The sequence below is a fragment of the Malaya genurostris genome, chromosome 2 (genome assembly GCF_030247185.1).
Source record: "Malaya genurostris strain Urasoe2022 chromosome 2, Malgen_1.1, whole genome shotgun sequence".
Lineage (NCBI taxonomy): Eukaryota > Metazoa > Arthropoda > Insecta > Diptera > Culicidae > Malaya > Malaya genurostris.
The window spans coordinates 99,833,950-99,852,713 of NC_080571.1; the positions used below are offsets into that span (position 1 = coordinate 99,833,950).

The window sequence follows — 18,764 nt, forward strand, 5'->3', positions numbered from 1 at the left end:
GAGGCTTTAACATCTTAGGTCATTCGCCTCTTCGGACCAGAAAATCGTTCTGACCCTATGTGCGGGGTTGGGAATCGAACCCAGGCGGGCTGCGTCAAAGGCATCGACTATCCCATCACGCTATACCCGTCCCCTATATTTTTTTTCAAGTTGAGGTCTAGACCAATTTTGAATAAAACGAACGACATACCAGTGACGTCTTTTCCTTTCGGTACGAGTCGTACGAAATCTGTTGGTTCCGCTATATTCAAACAACGGGATAAGATTTTTTGAACATATTTATTATTAAATATAAAAAAGCCTCCAGTTACCGTTCAGGCTACGCTTTCTATTCTGGAAGCGATATTGCGTAGTTAAAAAAATTATTCGAAGTCCAGGTGGGTTTGATTCGCATCCCTTGCATACAGTTTTTGAAATTCATTATCATTAATTTATGTAATACTCATAGTTCGCAAAAGGAACCGCACGTTTGGAAGCGAAATAAAGCGAGCATAAAAAGTTCGTTATGAAATATCATCACAATACCATTGGTAATATTATCAGTAATCTACTATCGCTTCAGAGGAAGTAGATCATTTGAAGAAGTCCCCTTGGAACAGTTTCCGGTATGCGTCTACAAAACAATGAATACAAAAAAAACAACCCCATCATCAATGGTACATATTTATCAGATGAACATGCCGCACAAACAAAGGGTTCTGATTACACAACAACCTTTCGGCATCAGCAATCGTATCCTAAATACGCTGTTCCGTGGGACGTGAAATTCAAAGCAAGCACCAGGCCAGTTGTAATACCCCGGTTCTCGGAGCAAACACGCCAACACAACGAAAGGCAGAATGCAGAACCGAAAGAGAAAACTCGAAAGGGTCACGTACGGGTTCATTTTTATTGCAGTGATTGCGCTTTTCCGGGTGGGGACGATTTCACACCCATCGATGTTTCGTCGTTCAAACAATTTCGTAGGCACACAAACTCACATTTCACTGGATCATAACTTGGTTTTGATGCGGTGTTCGCCTCATGATTGACCGATTCGTGGCAGGTTTTAGATTTCGCATATGATAACACTGTTTTCGTTTCAAAAGACCCAAGAGGCCGAACATTTGATGACAGATAAATACATGTTGGGACACACCAGAGAATATATGACTTGCATATTTTACATATTTGACAATCAGTTTTTTAGCTGATCTAACATATTGTCTGGAGAACAAAAACTAAACGTTAAATTCAACAGTTTCAAAGAAAAACTTCAAACTCTCAGATTGCGTCATTTAGAGAGATTACATTTAATTTACGGAAGCGGGGTTTTAATTTCCTTCGCATCCGTGTTTCCATTCACAGCTTGTAAACAACAGCATTCGAACCTTCAATCACAGTGACCTATTTTTTAATGAAACAGGTATTGTTTTACGTTTCATCATGCCATAAGAACTAAGTGCATTGAGAATGGAACCAACGAGCAGTACGTTTGAATACACTTTGGTAAAACATTTTTAACTACACTACCTTGAACTAGTAAAAATACACTATGAATCCTTTCAGACTCTGACATATGATAATCGAATTGCGAGACCAGAGCCTTACACTTTGAACGACCGACCTGCGTAACTGAGCCTGGTTTAGCAAGTATCTTCTGAAGTGTTCCCTGCTAGTATTGATAACGATTGAATAACAATGGCCATACACAATCGAATTAAAGTCTGACACAGTGGCACGAGCTCTTCGAAGCATTCGACAAGACAAAACTATACTCTCACCAAACAACCTCCAATAATTGATCTAATATATGATCATAAATTTATGAGATTTCGAAAAAGTGTAGTTTATTTGATAGTTTTTAGAATTCCTAAACTCATTCCGGTTAGACTTTTTGACAAACGGTGTGCGCTGTCATGACGGGACAACCCTCGAGCACTTAATAGATTTTCTCATTCATGAAGAAACATTATTTAGGGTAAGGGCTCCCTATTTCATCTGAGCTCCAATTTCCATCTCATCCCTTCACCTCATTACTTTGAACATGAATAATATCTTACAACGTACCCGAACCAAACTGTGAAATGTTTAAAAATGAATATTTAAGCTATTGTCACATTTCCAATTCTTCGGTGATCGTTTTTTTTTTTCATTTAAAACAAAATCACTTTTTGATTTAGGACACATTTTCGTCTCAAGATTTACAGCTCGTCATATTTCTGAATATCTACTAAACGATTCGACTCAAAACATGATCACTGTTTCGCACAATTACACTACTATTAAATGCTGGATGACTTCATAATTACCCAGAGAACCACAAATCGCATAAGGTAGCACGAATTAGATCGTTTAAAACGCGGTTCATAATGACCATCGCATAATCATATAACTGAAGTTCATATTTTTACCCATATGATGCTATCGCACAAGCTTATTGCGACGATGAGCACACAATCGCATAATTGTTTGAACAACCTCGCCGTATACAGAATTGAACTCGCATTACTTCCATAAATGTTTGGCTGTACATGATATCCAAAATTTGTCTGAATTACATCGCATTGTACGTAAATCCCCTCGCACAAGATGATAATTCCTAGGATCCAATGCGATTGGCTCACAATTCTGACTTTACTGGCTGAATATAAAAATATTTGGTCGCATGCTAATACGGAGTGTTTTACTGAAAATTCAAGAACACTTGTTTGAAAAATGGTTAGGATAATTAAAAATTATCAGTATCATGGAATATTTATGTAAACAACAGACTTGTTCGTGAAACAATACGAACTTCCTCGCAATAAGAAATTCTATAAACCTTCTCTTCTACGATATATTGTGAACACATATGTGTGAATGTGAATGATAGTTTACATCATAAAACGTAATGAGTTATTTCGCACTGTAAGATTCTAGTTATGCTTAGATATGCGATGTGACTCAGTCATCTGTAAGATAAATAGAATGTATTCGTCTGAAATCGGGCTTATCAACAGCTATGGTATGGATGAGAGTAGGAAAACTCGGTAAACGATCCACAAGTTTCAGGTTCGAGCCTCGATCCGTAAAAGCTCGTTGTTATTTTTTGCTTATTAGTAGGATGTATGGTTAGAATCGCATAGACACTTGAATAAACTCTCAAAAAAATATACTTACGATCGCATACATTACAAAAGAAAATCACTGAAGCTGATAAACTGAATCACATTAAATGCTTTACTACATCGCATCTAGCTTTTGATTTTTCAAAATTGCATGTATATCGCCTCCACTTTTGCACGCATATGCCATATTTGCAGTATGCTCTGCGATTTTATTATAATATATAACAGAACGCATAATGCGATTATAGTTTGCGATATAGGTACGGAATGGTTTTCTGGGTAGTAATGTTTACTTGCCAATTGTTTAATTAACGATTAAAAACTTCAAATATTACCTGACAAGCAATAAAAGTTTTCAAAAATATGAGATGAAGTTTTTCACTTAGTTCACTTGATTGCGCTTTGTTTTCATCTCATTTGGTTTCGCAAAATTGTTTTTCTTCTTCAAATTATCATCAACAAATAAAATTGTTTTTCTTCTTCAAATTATCATCAACAAGTTTTTTTTTGGTATCCGTGACATTAGTTTAATTATATTATTGATATTTATATCTAAAAAAACTATTTCGGCTTCGAATATTACCAGAAAGAGTGTGTTAAATACTAATGAAATAACCATTGCGGCAAATCTAGTAGCACTGGTTTCTTTTCGCTATATGTCAACATAACGCTGTTAAATGTGTGTTTCATCGGCTGTGCACAGAGATGCCAGATATTTTCATAGAAATTATGTATAATATATGTGTAAAATGTCTATATCTGCTCTATCTGTTTTCACTAATAAAATGATGTTAAAAGAAAATTCTACATATCTGCGAAGATTTCCATTTGAGCATGCGATTTGTCCGTCGATTAATAAACTTTCAAAGAATTACTGCAATATAATGGTAAAGATACTCACAGAGAAAAGTCTAATTTTTCTCTTCTCACTTTTTATGAACCTGTACAAAACTGTATTACATTTAGGAAATCTGAATAACATCTGTACTCTGATTTAAATCAACGCAAAAATCTATACAATACACATAAATCTGTATAAATGGCATCTCTGGCTCTGCATTTTGTTTTTAGAAGGGCTAATGCCTAAATAAAAACAATTCCTTTTTTGTTTTGTTGTTAAGTTTACCAAATTAACTGTACAGTAAAATCTTAAATTTAAAACGAAAGGTAACGAAAACGACCCAAAAATTTTTAAACGTCGAAATGTTTCAAAACTGGTTCTAAAAATAACGTGTGTGCCTTATAGTTGGCATAAGGCCATTTATAAGAAAAATTCGGACATTTTGAGCCTGAGAGTGTAATAGTGCAATGTTTTGTTTTGATTGCTGTCGCCATTAATAACTAATAGGATGAATTAGGGACCAACGTTAGGTTGAATAAAAATCCTTTGAGATGGAATTAGGAGCAGAATAGTGAACATATCAGAAATGTTTTTATCTGATTTTTTTAACATTATTTTAATTTCCAAGGAATGTCACTTAATTCTTCATGTGGAGCAAGGCGAATTAAGCAGAAATATGAAAAAATCATAGTGATTTTAGTGGCAAAATCAGGTTTTTAAGGTAACGTTCTTACAATTGAGATAAAATAGAGAGCCCTTACCCTTTTAACAAACAAATTCGGAATGAAAAATCGACCAACCAACTCCAAGATCGGGGAGAAACACATAAAATGCATCAATGGACAATGCATGTTTGTGAATGAAATTAGTATGAACCATTTTGTATTATATAGGAACGTAAAATAAACTGCTCTTTTCACTTTTTAGTCTTTTTAACTATTTTAAAATTAGTTTCATCAACATTGGTTAACTTATCACAGCTTTTTCTGCCTTTTTCGTTTACATTTACTGTCCTTTTTCTCCTCCTCCTCCTCTAATGCTGCTTTCATCGGGGAATCGATCAATATTTAGATCAATCGGCGTTTTTGAAACTATGAAACTTTTCAGTACATGCACTCGTCTTCGGGAAATGTCTTCGGGAAGACCTACATCTGAAGCAGATTCTATGTTTTGTTCGGATGAGTCGAACAGTGACAAGTCTTGTCGGGAACTCTAAACGCTAAATAATTTGATGGCATTAAATTCATTTTAATGCTTCTAATTTTCTATTTTTATTTCTCAATAATTTCGATTCAAGTTTATCACTTATTTATCATGTACATTTTTCCATATAACCATCAATAATAACATAAAATTGGGTTTTGCTCAAAAAAAGTTAGCATTTCACAAATATCAAAATGCATACTGGTTTACGCTAAACATACTACCTTGATCAAAAAGATCCCGCAATTTATGAAGAGAATTAAAAATGCAAGATTATTAATCTTCTTCTTCCTTTCTGGTTGGCGTCACCTCACTTGAGATGACGCCGAATTGATGGCACAGCAACTAAGGCTATATTGCCAGTTAATTTTCGTTTATAGTCCAGTGGACTTTCTTTTCACTTGACTACAAGCGAAAATCTCGCTGTGTGGCTGCGTCGAATCGTCAAAGTACGGCTGAAAATCCTTTCTTTCTTGCGAAATACTCGAATTTTCCCCGGACTAACACGATGCAACGTGCTCACCCGTTGAGAGTTTCACCGGAAGTGAAGATTATTAATCAAAATCGATATTGTCCCCTTCAAAGTGCTTTCCATCGAATGCAACACACATATGCTAGCGCTTGATCCAATCCTAGAAGCATTTTTTATAGTCAGTTTTCGGTATGGCCATCAAAGCCATCTGCGATTTTTCCAAAATCTCATCTCGGGTGCTGAAACGCGTTCCACGGAGCGGTTTCTTGAGTCGACTGAATTGGGAAAAGTTGCAGGGAGCCTAATAAGGAGAATTCGGTGGTTGCTGAATGGTACCCGTTTCGTATTTAGCCGATTGTTCACGGATAACGATGGTATTGTGTGACGGTGCGTAATCGTGGTGCATGAGTTGTTTGCCCACAAATCTGGTCTTTTTCGGAAAATTGCTTCAACCAAACGTCTCATAACGCCTCATATACTGCTTATAGTCAACTTGCAATCCGCGGTCATCCATTCTTTGATTTTATGTTTTCGATGGTTTTCGATGTCTATGGCCTACCGCTTATCTCATCAACATTCACAGACTCACGGCCAATTCTGAAAAGTTCGTACCACTGATAAACGACTGTTTTGTTTTGCAGAGTATCGTCGCCGGAATACTTTTCTATTATTTGCAATTTCGTCACACCATTGAAACCATTTTTAACGCCAAATTTAATGCATACTCGTTGTTGCAAATTCAATTCCATTTTGGAAAATTGTGCACAACTGAGGACACGCACAATAGCAAATGTACTTCAATACAGCGTAAGTTTTACAAATGTCCAGATATCAAACTAAAAACTTGATAGAACATCAATGACAGATGTGGCAAACTAAAAAAATCTAATCGAATGACTGAGAGCGCGACACACCGCACAAAATTCAGCCAATAAATGTTTTAGAGAACAATTATGTTTTACCTTAACAAAACCAAGTTTACACTAGATACCGTTATACAATTTTGCAGGGTCTTGAATAAATGTATGTAAATTAACTCGAGTTACATAAATTGCTTTGAAACCTACAAACCTGCTCACTAGTGTCAAAAGAAGATGTCGTCTTTCGTGCTTCTCTACGAAAGACGACATAAATATAACTGAAATTACGACACTGTTCATAACAGTCTTTTCATGAAAGACACTTAACCAACCTGTCCCTTAGGCCAACCAGCCCCTGTCTCCCCTGAATGAAATGTGTCGCAATAATTTCGTCAGTGCCCTTTATGTAACGTGTGCATGACACTTCTCCGTGTTCTAAACTCAAGACCACGTACGGAAACCTCCTTTTAAACAAGAGAAAAATCCGAAAAATTTCTCATAGGAAAACTTTATTAAAACTGCGTGTATTACATTTGCGGAGAAACCTACTCTTTCTTGTTTGGTCCGTTCACAGCCGATAAATTAATAATATTAATATAGCGCTCTAGGTGGCAATAGAAAGTTCCAACCTTTTCATCTTTTACAGAAAAGGCGATCCAAACTGGTGAAATAAAAACGGCAATATCACGACACAACAGAGAGCGGCCAGATATTTCTGGTCAATCTGGTACAAGAACTCGCTGACTCTCAATGAGAATTTTCCTACATTTCTTCGCTCCATCTCATACTTTGAGTATTTCACAGCTCTTACCAAAATAGATACAGTTTTGCAATGATCGGCGCTGTGTGAAATTCACCAAGAGAGAATCGCAAGTTGACAATTATCGCAGAAAATCGAATCTATGATTCGACTTGATGATTCTCATACTAGGTTACAATATTTCAAAACCCTTGTATGGAACATTCACAGACATTTTCATAGACACAATTTGTACAAAGGTTATATGCACAAATAAGCGGCAATAGTAAAATGATTCTATCGCAATTATCTACTACCCGTTTAGAATCGGATAGCAAAACGAGATCTTTTCAATACAGTTCCATTCTTATTAAAACCAGAATACAGAAACTTACTCCATGGAAATATTATTCTGTTATCTGAATAAACAGAATTAAGGAAACGCATAGGAAAAAATAACAAGTTTTTCAAACAACGCAACGGCTTAAACTAGATTTCATACGATCGAGATTTATGCTTGCTAGGTAACTCGAATACGATGGTGATTTATAACGTATTTGCAATTCAGTCATTGCAATACCTTTGCGATGATATTTCTTTTCATATGAGTGCCCGTTTTCTGTGCGGTAACTGCGGACTGGAGTTTATGATTTTGCAACGTCAAGTATGTGTCAACAGGAATGAGCCATTCATCAGTCATGATGTATTGCTTGACAACACCTTCTAGTTTTGTAAAAACTACTGCAGTAACCATAGGCAGTTGAAAACAAAACAAGCCACGCCATCGTGAGCCACCGTGACATGCACAAAAAAATCGATGTTTCTACCTATCATTCTCATGACTATCTTGCATACATTTTGAAGAATAATGCATGACAACAATTGATTACATTTCCTCCACCAATGCCATTGAACATCTGACTACCGAACGATGATTGTATGAAACACTTACTGTAGAACTGATTTGAAATCTGTTTCGAAACATGAATCGATTTTAGAAGTTTTTTTCAATTAATTGCATTATCGCAAGGTGTTCACCAAAGCAACACAACTTCCTCAAATATACAAAAACAATGGAAATGTCATAATTAATTATTCAACAAGACTTTTTAAATGGTCCTCCACATTCCCTCGCACCGAAAAGCTCACAATCGGAGCTCCCTCGAAAGTAAGATTCCATTGAGAAGTCTCTTTGAAATTAACATAGCCCTCAAATAGCAGTCCAATTCTCCAGATTAAAACTGTTTCAAATGAAAAGTTTACCTTTGAAATGTTCAGTTATGGTTCCAAATTTGATTGAATTTTTATTTCAAATTTGACAGTAAACGATAATGTTTATCAGACTGTATTCTTTGACAAAAATTTGGTTTTCAGAGTTACATGTTAGCTTCAATAAGTTTGAGTATGATGAGGTGAGTGTGTGTGGACTAGTATAGGATAAAAATAGGCAGCCTAGTGAGTTGGAGCACTAGCAACGGGTGTTGACATTGAAGTTGATTACTACTGGAAGAAGATTATTACTCAAAGCTTATGTTTAAGAATATTTCAGCAGATTTCAATATTCTCTTAATATTTACTCACAACATCATATAGTTGTATCCGTGGACTCGGTATGTAGGAAAAAGCGCGGCCGATGAAGTATTGAGGGGAGTTTTCCTTATAAACGGGGATTTTCTCTCCTTAATTTCGAGCGTGTATAAATAAAAACTAAAGAATGCATAATTTCGTATCTTTGTGTAGTTATTATTAGAGATATCTATAGTGATCATTTTATGTAGAAATATCGATCCATTCCTGAGATATGATTGCTCAAAGTGAGACAAGCTGAGATAAATAGCCTCCGGTGTTGATTTTGGGTCAAACAATTATACAGTTTTATTATTTATTTGTTAATTCTCAATAAAATAACGAATAGCTAGAATCTATACTCAAAAACTATGGAACTTCTTCATATCCAGCCTCGAAAACCCCCCACCTCCCCAAATGAACCAGAAACAAGAAACCTTTGACAGCTACCAATGTGCAAGAAATAAACCCCATCACATTTGTACCAACAACAAAATAAACGATGGCGCGAATAGTGAACCAGTAGCTCCCTAACCCGCACTGGAAGGCAATGAGACTACCTCTTCTCACGAAAATGATACCAACAGTTCGTGCTCCCATCGCATCCGACGCAGTCGAAAATATCTTACGGTCGCGACGACAGAAACAAAGACAATACAGTGCAGTGAACAATAGAGTGTACGAAATGGGCAAATACGATTCAACAAAGCCTGAAACTTCAGTCGGTGTTGAACAGTCGTTCGCACCGCACGCGTATAGCTCTTGGCTCCTGGAATTTTTTTTCTGGCTACCTAGAGTTTCATTGATTCAAGGCTTCAGTCTTTTTCAAGGCTACCTGAATCACTAACTAAGTGACTAAGTGATACAAAGAGTGATATTAGAGTGACTAAGTGATACAAAGAGTGATATTAGAGTGACTAAGAAATTAATCAGCCTTTTTTAAGGCTAGCTAGGAGTCTAATCGAAGACTAATTTAGCCTAGTTAATTTAATTTAAAATTTCATTAATTTCAAAAATGCCTGCGTCCAACCGGAAAGGCAACAAGCCTAAGGCTAAAAATAATTCAATACGGAATAAATCACAATCCGTTATTCAACATTTTTCTAATAACATTCACGATCTTATAGAATCTGAATGTAAAAATAAAAGACAACGGACGGATTTCCCTTCCGTTGATCCTATGCCGTCTAACAATATTTACGAGATTCTTCCTGAATCCGATTGTAGCGACATAGAAGAAAATTCTTCAAAAATTCCCAAAATGGACGCTTGTCGTTCTGGGAAGAAACATCAATCTATGCCACCAGTGACGGTGATGATTTCCGACTTCAAAGCATTCCGTACTGAGCTTTCTACTTTTCTCCCGGAAGTAAAAGTCTCATTTCAAATCGGACGAAGAGGAGAATGTCGAGTCTTGGTGGATGGATTGGAAGATTACGAAAGTCTTATTCGATATTTGTCCGAAAAACTTCATAAATTTTATTCATATGATATAAAATCAGACAGACCCTTCAAGGCTGTCTTGAAAGGATTATCAAATGATCAAAGTATTGATGAAATTAAAAATGAACTAAAAGAATTGCTTGGTTTTGCCCCTTCCCAAGTAATACTTATGAAAAAAAGAGCGAATGGTACTTGTCGAGCGTAGAGCTTGCGTCAGTTGCACTGGCATTATTAAATTTAATTATCAACCACAAAAACAACGTGCTTAAAGGAGCACTATGATCGAGAAGCGATTTGAACCGATAAGGCGTTTCCGGCGCAGTCGTGAGAGCTATTAATTTTCCATCAATTCTCGCATCCCATGTGCATCAATAAGCGCTAATTCAAATAGCAAAGGAAGCTTAAGTTGGGTCGAGACGCCAGGTAATCTGGTGCCGATGGCAATAGTAAAATTAATTAGCAAAGACCATGACGAAATGCGAAGGGACAAACATAAACAATTGCCCGAAAAGGAACGTTAAATGAATATCGTCAAATCAGCTCTCGGAAGGTTGCGGTAATAAAATAATTTAATACGTAATTCCCGAAAGGACTGCAATAAAAGAAGGAAAGGTAGTCTGGCGACGGTCATGTTTGAGTCTGGTAGAAATATGAATTGATTACCCGTGCTGACAAGGACCAACAAGTTTTGAAAGCGTCGGTACGTGATAGGGAATAGAGAAGGATAGCGCGAAATGCAAGCGCAACATTGAATACCAAATTCTATGTAGTAGTGAGGTAGATAGGAATTATTTACCCGTGCTGACGAATGGTAACGTCAGCATCTAAGGAGAAAGGGAGATAGTAATAAATGTTGCACTGCATGTCGTGCAACATCTTTAATATTTTACCATAAGATTCATGTATATATAGTTTAAGAAAATTAAAAAATAAATGAGTCATCAGTTACCAGAGAAAACGGTCGTTCGCATTCATCACTAGAAAGAAAATTCCCGGACGAGCCCCCACCAGAAGAAGTCATCCTCCCCTAGAAGGAAGCATCATCGCCCAGGAAGTAATTCTCTCTAAGAAGAGAATTGTATAAGTATAATTTACTTCAACAAATATTTCTTCCTTTCCCTTCGCAGGTACAGTCCGCTGGAGAACCGTAGCCAGCATAAAAGCGTACTTCCGCTCTTATGCCCTACTTGCTTCTCCCCGGATATCCGAAAACTTTAATCGTAAAGTCTTAAGGCAAATTAAAAAAGAATTTGCGACAGGGAACAGTCAGTCGCTCTGACGGCTGACATTTTGGTGGCTCCAGAGAGGAGCGTATCGCAAATTCTTTTAACTTGCTTAAGCTTTATCAAAAGACTCTGGAATAGTTGCTTTAAACTATTTTGGAGAATATTTGTTGAAAAAAAAAATATTATTATCATTGCCATTAGCAGTAGATAATTTGAGTTGCGGGAACTTCTAAATAGATTAACATAGCAATTCTCTGTACTAAAATGGAGTTTGTGGCTAATCCAAATGGACATTGTCGCCTTTGCACGAAGAAAGATCGTGCAATGGTCGAAATGATAACTTGCGATGAGTGCGATAGGTGGTTCCATTTATCTTGTGTGAATCTTGATAAACGGCCACCAAGACCAGAGGACTGGTACTGTATGAAATGCCAGCAGCGTAAAAAAGAATACGCTGCAATGACGAAGGACTTGGAAGTGACAAATATGGCACTCCAAGCAAAAAATGGCAGCAGCAGGGCAATTATTGAGCTGATGAGAATACACGAGAGGACCATGTTATCCCTCGTGACTTCCATTCAGAATACGAACATGAAAGAAGACGCAATGTCAGTAAATTCAGGAAACTCGATTGAATGGAAAAGTTATTATGAAACCTTGCCTAAGATTATCGGTAATGCCAGAGGAATGGAGCAGCAACCAAAGCTGCACCGATATGATATGCTGCAGCCAAGTACGACTGGTGGAACAACTGGAATTACAATAACCACTGGCTCAGAGGAGAACACAAGCGATTCTGAAGAGTTAGAATATGATAGTAATGAAAATGATTTTGCCGGATTCGATGAGGACTCCGCTGGTAGCGAGAACGGAATGTTAAGTTCTCCAAGATCCTCAAGTACGATTTCCGATTTCACAAATTCTGAAAAAGTCCAAGAACTGGAAGCAAATCTTTGGTCGTCTACGGAAGCATTTGGGGAAAATGTGGTTGCCTCGGTGAGAAGTGCCACATTAGGATCTACCGACGAACAGAACAAAATGGAATCTGTTGTTGGTATGGCACCAGCACCTGGGAATGCATTTGACAATAGCGCTAAAGTTTTAGCTATGTCTACCATGGTGACTAAGCGAAAAGTCACCGCTCCTGTCAATGCTCTCGATGAAGCCTTCAGTGTACCCTTTGCATATGAATGGAAAAGGGAATTGGTTTATTATGCAAATTTGGATGGCAATAGTAAAGATACAAATAATTATATCATCATGCCACTACACGGGGGGTTAACGTCGGATAATTTTACGTTTAAGAAAGATTCCGTGGGTGGATCATCAGATGAAGAAATTATACGAAGTGCCAGATCATATGGATTAACGCCTCGACGACCTATACCAGAACCACTTTCTGGATACAATTTGGGTAAACGAATCCCAAAGACTAAAATGCTCAAAGAAACAAGTACACCGCCATGTGTGTCGTTGGTATGTGCATCAGTAAGTCCATCAGGTATAACTCCTTCATTGCGCTCGAATTCGCAAACCCCTCCTGAATCAAGAGGAATAAGAACTGGTTCCCAAGTTACCTTTGTGTGTCGAATGAGGAACCAGGTAGCGAACCACCTTCGACTGTGGAAAAATGTTCGATTGAAGAATTCGCTCGTTAATGATTGGACTGAATTGGAAAATATTTTCCAAAAAAAAAACGGCACAAAGTATCAGGGAGATTGGATTGGAGAAAAGTATGCAGAGACTAATATTTGAATGGAAAATATCAATTTTATTACTTCCAAACATAACTTCGATCCTGCTTGGACGAAAGACAAAAAAAAAAAAATTAATGTTCACAAATGTTGAAATAGAAGAATTTTAAAGGGAAATAAAAATCATGTTAAGGTAAGACATTCATTATTTAGAAGAAAGAAGGATGTTAAAGTACTATACGCCCAAAAAATTATTAGTTAAAACAAAATTATATCCCTTTATTAACACCAAGATTAGAGTCATGATAGCTCTTCTCTCACGTGTAGGGACTGCAGTAAACGCGTTTCCATTTTAGTATAATGGAATGAATTATTTTAGACCTTTCTATGTTCAAAAGATAGAAATGTCAAAAAGGGGAGTTATTTTCACTTGTTTAGTTACACGTGGATACATATCGAAATGGCAGAAAATTTGAGTACCGATGCCTTTTTCGTATGCTTTAGGAATTTTCAGTGTCGCAGAGGTAAAGTAACTCAGCTTTACAGCGACAACGGAACTAATTTTGTTGGAGCCGAAAGAGAGTTGAAACGCCTCCTACAAGAACTCGACACAAGAATGAGACAAGGAGAAGCCGCAGAGTTAGAAATTTCATGGGTGTTTAACCCTCCAGCGGCTCCACATTTTGGAGGCGTATGGGAGAGGTTAATAGGAATAATAAAGAAGGCGCTTAGTGTCATGATAGACGATATGTCTAAAAGGACACCTACGAGTGAAGTGCTGCGATCAGCCTTTATTCAAGCGGAGTGGTTTGTTAATTCACGTCCTTTGATACATAGAGCTTTAAAGGATGTGAATGATGAGCTATTAACCCCCTTCCATGCGATTTTAGGAAGGCCGGGACAATATGCACCAACCATACGTCGAGATGATTTCACTCACGGATGAGAACCAGGTACTCTACTACGCCAGCGACACGACGAGCATCGTAATCCACTGCCAGCATACAATAATATCGCCACCCTATAAAGAGGCCGTAGTTAGGTTAGATTTTGATTGTAAAATTCAAAGTAATAAAAGTGTTATATATGGATTTGTGAATAGGGAAGAAAGGAAAACAAACTTATATTTTAAAGAAAGAATTCAAATAGATTTCAATTTAGAGCAGAATAAAACTGAATTACCGAAATTAAATAAGCCTGCAAATCCATTTAATAACAAAATTTTTACAATATTAACAAATGATGATAAGAAACAAGATGTAGGTGAACCCATATTTGAATATGTAATAATGGGTGTAGGATTGATAGGTATTATGTACGTGGTAATAGTTATCTATTTACGTATTAAAAAATGTAATACAACACGAAATTCCAGAAGACCGGCGGAGTGTTTGTTTCCACTTCCGCGAAATACGGCTGAAAGTTCGTTATAAAATTAGGTCTTTGCAATTATTTATAGGAATAATAAACTTAACAGAGAGGACGAACGCAAATTTTATCATTAATTCACGATCATTCATTCATGACAATCGCTCGATTATCAAATAGGGTAAACCTTCTAGAAGATTTACGGGGCCGGGAATGTCGAGCGTAGAGCTTGCGTCAGTTGCACTGGCATTATTAAATTTAATTATCAACCACAAAAACAACGTGCTTAAAGGAGCACTATGATCGAGAAGCGATTTGAACCGATAAGGCGTTTCCGGCGCAGTCGTGAGAGCTATTAATTTTCCATCAATTCTCGCATCCCATGTGCATCAATAAGCGCTAATTCAAATAGCAAAGGAAGCTTAAGTTGGGTCGAGACGCCAGGTAATCTGGTGCCGATGGCAATAGTAAAATTAATTAGCAAAGACCATGACGAAATGCGAAGGGACAAACATAAACAATTGCCCGAAAAGGAACGTTAAATGAATATCGTCAAATCAGCTCTCGGAAGGTTGCGGTAATAAAATAATTTAATACGTAATTCCCGAAAGGACTGCAATAAAAGAAGGAAAGGTAGTCTGGCGACGGTCATGTTTGAGTCTGGTAGAAATATGAATTGATTACCCGTGCTGACAAGGACCAACAAGTTTTGAAAGCGTCGGTACGTGATAGGGAATAGAGAAGGATAGCGCGAAATGCAAGCGCAACATTGAATACCAAATTCTATGTAGTAGTGAGGTAGATAGGAATTATTTACCCGTGCTGACGAATGGTAACGTCAGCATCTAAGGAGAAAGGGAGATAGTAATAAATGTTGCACTGCATGTCGTGCAACATCTTTAATATTTTACCATAAGATTCATGTATATATAGTTTAAGAAAATTAAAAAATAAATGAGTCATCAGTTACCAGAGAAAACGGTCGTTCGCATTCATCACTAGAAAGAAAATTCCCGGACGAGCCCCCACCAGAAGAAGTCATCCTCCCCTAGAAGGAAGCATCATCGCCCAGGAAGTAATTCTCTCTAAGAAGAGAATTGTATAAGTATAATTTACTTCAACAAATATTTCTTCCTTTCCCTTCGCAGGTACAGTCCGCTGGAGAACCGTAGCCAGCATAAAAGCGTACTTCCGCTCTTATGCCCTACTTGCTTCTCCCCGGATATCCGAAAACTTTAATCGTAAAGTCTTAAGGCAAATTAAAAAAGAATTTGCGACAGGGAACAGTCAGTCGCTCTGACGGCTGACAGTACTTCTAAACCACGCTCTGGAATTTCCCATGAACTTTACCTAATACACTTCAATCGAAGTGATGTAAACAATTTGAAAACTTTAGAAAAAGTACGTTTCATTTCCAACATTAAAATTCATTGGGAACATTATAAACGGCATAATCGTATTGCAAACTTAACGCAATGTCGTCGTTGCCAAGGCTTCGGTCATGGAACCAAAAATTGTCATATGGATATACGGTGTTTGAATTGTGGTAAATCGCATTCGAAAGACGCTTGTCCAATGAATGAAACCACTGATAAAATTTCATGTTCAAATTGCAATGGAAATCATAAATCCAATTATTTGAAATGTCCTGTCAGGGAAAAAAATTTAAACGCTCGTTCGCTTAGACAACAAGTCAAATCAACGACCTTAAATTTACAGAACATACCTGAAAATTCTTCTAAGGCACCTGCCAATTCGTCTTCTAACGAAAACAATTTATTGACAGGTAGATCGACCTCGTCATCATCTTCTTCTAATGTCAGTTATGCTGGTATATTAGGTAGAAATCTATCTCCTATTTCTTCTAATGTAAATAATCAAAACACAGGACCGCCTTGCAGTTCTTCTTCTAACGAAAACAATTTATTAATAGGTAGACCGGCCAAATCATCTTCTTCTAATGGCAGTCTACCTACAAATATTCCTTCAATGCCATTCGCTTCTTTAAATGAAGTCGATTTAGGCGATATAACTGAAAATAAAATGATCTACCTACAAGATCAACTTTTTCAAATGATCATCCAAATGAATTCGACTTCATCACTTTTTGAAGCATTTCAAATCGGATGGAAATTTGCAAATAATATTATAATGAATTTAAAATTTAACAGTGATGTTAAATAATTATTTGAATATTTTAAATTGGAATGCTCGATCTTTGAAATCGAGTGAAGATGAATTTTATAATTTTCTCAAAGTTCACAAAATTCATATTGCCATTGTGACAGAAACTTTTCTTAAACCAAATGTAAAATTGAAAAGTAATCCACATTATGTGGTTCATCGATTTGACAGGTTTACTGGAATTGGTGGTGGAGTTGCCATTTTTGTCCAACGGCAAATTAAACATCGAATTTTACCTTCTTTCAATACTAAAGTTATTGAAAGCTTGGGAATCGAAGTTGAAACCATTCATGGAATTTATTTCATCGCTGGAGCATATTTGCCATTCCAATGCACCGGCGAACAATTAAATTTCTTTAAAGGCGATTTGCAAAAACTTACAAGATATCGATCGAAATTTTTCGTAATAGGGGACTTAAATGCTAAGCATGTCCAGTGGAATTGTAGGCAAAATAACAGTAATGGTAAAATACTTCATAATCAACTCTCAGCTGGTTACTTTACAGTTCTTCATCCCAGTAATCCTACTTGTTTCTCTTCCGTGAAAAACCCGTCTACAATTGATCTGGTTCTAACAGATCAAAGTCACATTTGTAGTGAACCGATTACTCATGCTGATTTTGATTCAGATCATCTTCCTGTAACATTCAGACTTTCCAACGAAGCTATAATTAATCCAATTAGTTCTATTTTCAACTATCATAGAGCAAATTGGTTGGATTACAGATCTCACATTGAAAATCATGTGGATCATGAAACTATTTTAGAAAATTCTGCGGATATCGACACAGCAATTGATAATTTGAATCATTATATTATCGAAGCTAGAAATCTTTCAGTTCCCAAAGCTCAAACTAAATTAAATTCTCCTATCATCGATGACAATCTTCAACTGCTCATTCGGTTGAAGAATGTTCGTCGACGACAATATCAACGTTCTCGTGATCCTGCTATGAAAAACATAGTTAAGGATTTACAAAAAGAAATTAAACATAGATTTACTCTTTTGCGAAATGAAAATTTCGCTAAAGAAGTTGAACAAATTAAACCATATTCTAAACCTTTCTGGAAACTTTCTAAGGTTCTTAAGAAACCACAGAAACCTATTCCTGCTCTCAAGGAAGGAAATCAAATACTTCTTACAAATGGCGAAAAAGCTCAAAAACTTGCTCAGCAGTTCGAGAGTGTCCACAATTTTAATTTGAACGTTGTGAGTCCTATTGAAAATGAAGTCTCACTGAAATATGATCATATTTCAACCCAAGTGTTATCACACGATGACATTATTGAGACGAATTTTGATGAAATTAAATCAATTATTAGAAAACTTAAAAACGTGAAGGCTCCTGGTAATGATGGAATTTTTAATATTCTTATTAAAAATCTTCCCGATGTTGCCTTGAGACTCCTGGTTAAAATTTTCAACAAGTGTTTTTCATTAGCTTACTTCCCAAAAAGATGGAAAAACGCTAAAGTAATTCCTATCCTAAAACCTGATAAAAACCCAGCAGAAACATCAAGTTATCGCCCAATTAGCTTACTTTCTTCTATCAGTAAACTTTTTGAAAAAATTATCTTGTTAAGAATGATGACTCATATAAATGAGAATTCAATTTTTTTACCAGAGCAGTTTGGATTTCGTCATGAACATTCAACTACTCATCAACTTGTCAGAGTAACGAACATGATAAAATCAAATAAATCTTCTGGGTTATCCACTGGAGTTGCTCTTCTAGACATAGAAAAAGCATTCGACAGTGTTTGGCACAAAGGTTTAATAGCAAAAATGTCTGATTTCCAGTTTCCTATTTATTTGATCAAAATGATTCAAAATTATTTAACTGATCGTACTCTTCAGGTTAGCTATCAGAATTGTAAATCTGAATTGCTACCCGTACGAGCCGGTGTTCCGCAGGGTTCGAGTGTAGCTCCAATCTTGTATAATATTTTCACTTCTGATCTTCCAAATCTACCCGTTGGTTGTCAGAAATCGCTATTCTGTGACGACACAAGTCTGTTAGCCACAGGTAGAAATCTTAGAGTGATCTGCAGTCGCCTACAAAGAAGTTTAAATATTTT

General features: G+C 36.6%; 2 protein-coding genes across 4 annotated transcripts in view; one reads left to right on the forward strand and one right to left on the reverse strand.

The window, feature by feature from the left end:
- Positions 1-18,764, reverse strand: part of LOC131427801 (GTPase-activating Rap/Ran-GAP domain-like protein 3) — a 659,718-nt gene that overhangs the window by 549,916 nt on the left and 91,038 nt on the right. The window lies entirely within an intron of this gene.
- LOC131427803 (uncharacterized) lies at positions 10,413-15,782 on the forward strand. Of its 2 annotated transcripts, none has more exons than XR_009229315.1 (2): positions 10,413-15,576; positions 15,650-15,782. XR_009229315.1 is itself a non-coding variant. In XM_058591326.1 (2 exons), the coding sequence occupies exon 2, from the start codon at positions 11,704-11,706 to the stop codon at positions 13,192-13,194; it is 1,491 nt and encodes a 496-aa protein (XP_058447309.1). In that variant the 5' UTR covers positions 10,413-11,267; positions 11,341-11,703; the 3' UTR covers positions 13,195-15,776. The 2 variants fall into 2 exon arrangements, 1 of the variants encoding a protein (XP_058447309.1); XM_058591326.1 differs by having other exon boundaries at positions 10,413-11,267; positions 11,341-15,776.

Excerpts from the sequence above, each read along its gene's own strand:
- LOC131427803 (XM_058591326.1), top strand. The coding sequence starts at position 11,704 with ATGGAGTTTGTGGCTAATCCAAATGGACATTGTCGCCTTTGCACGAAG.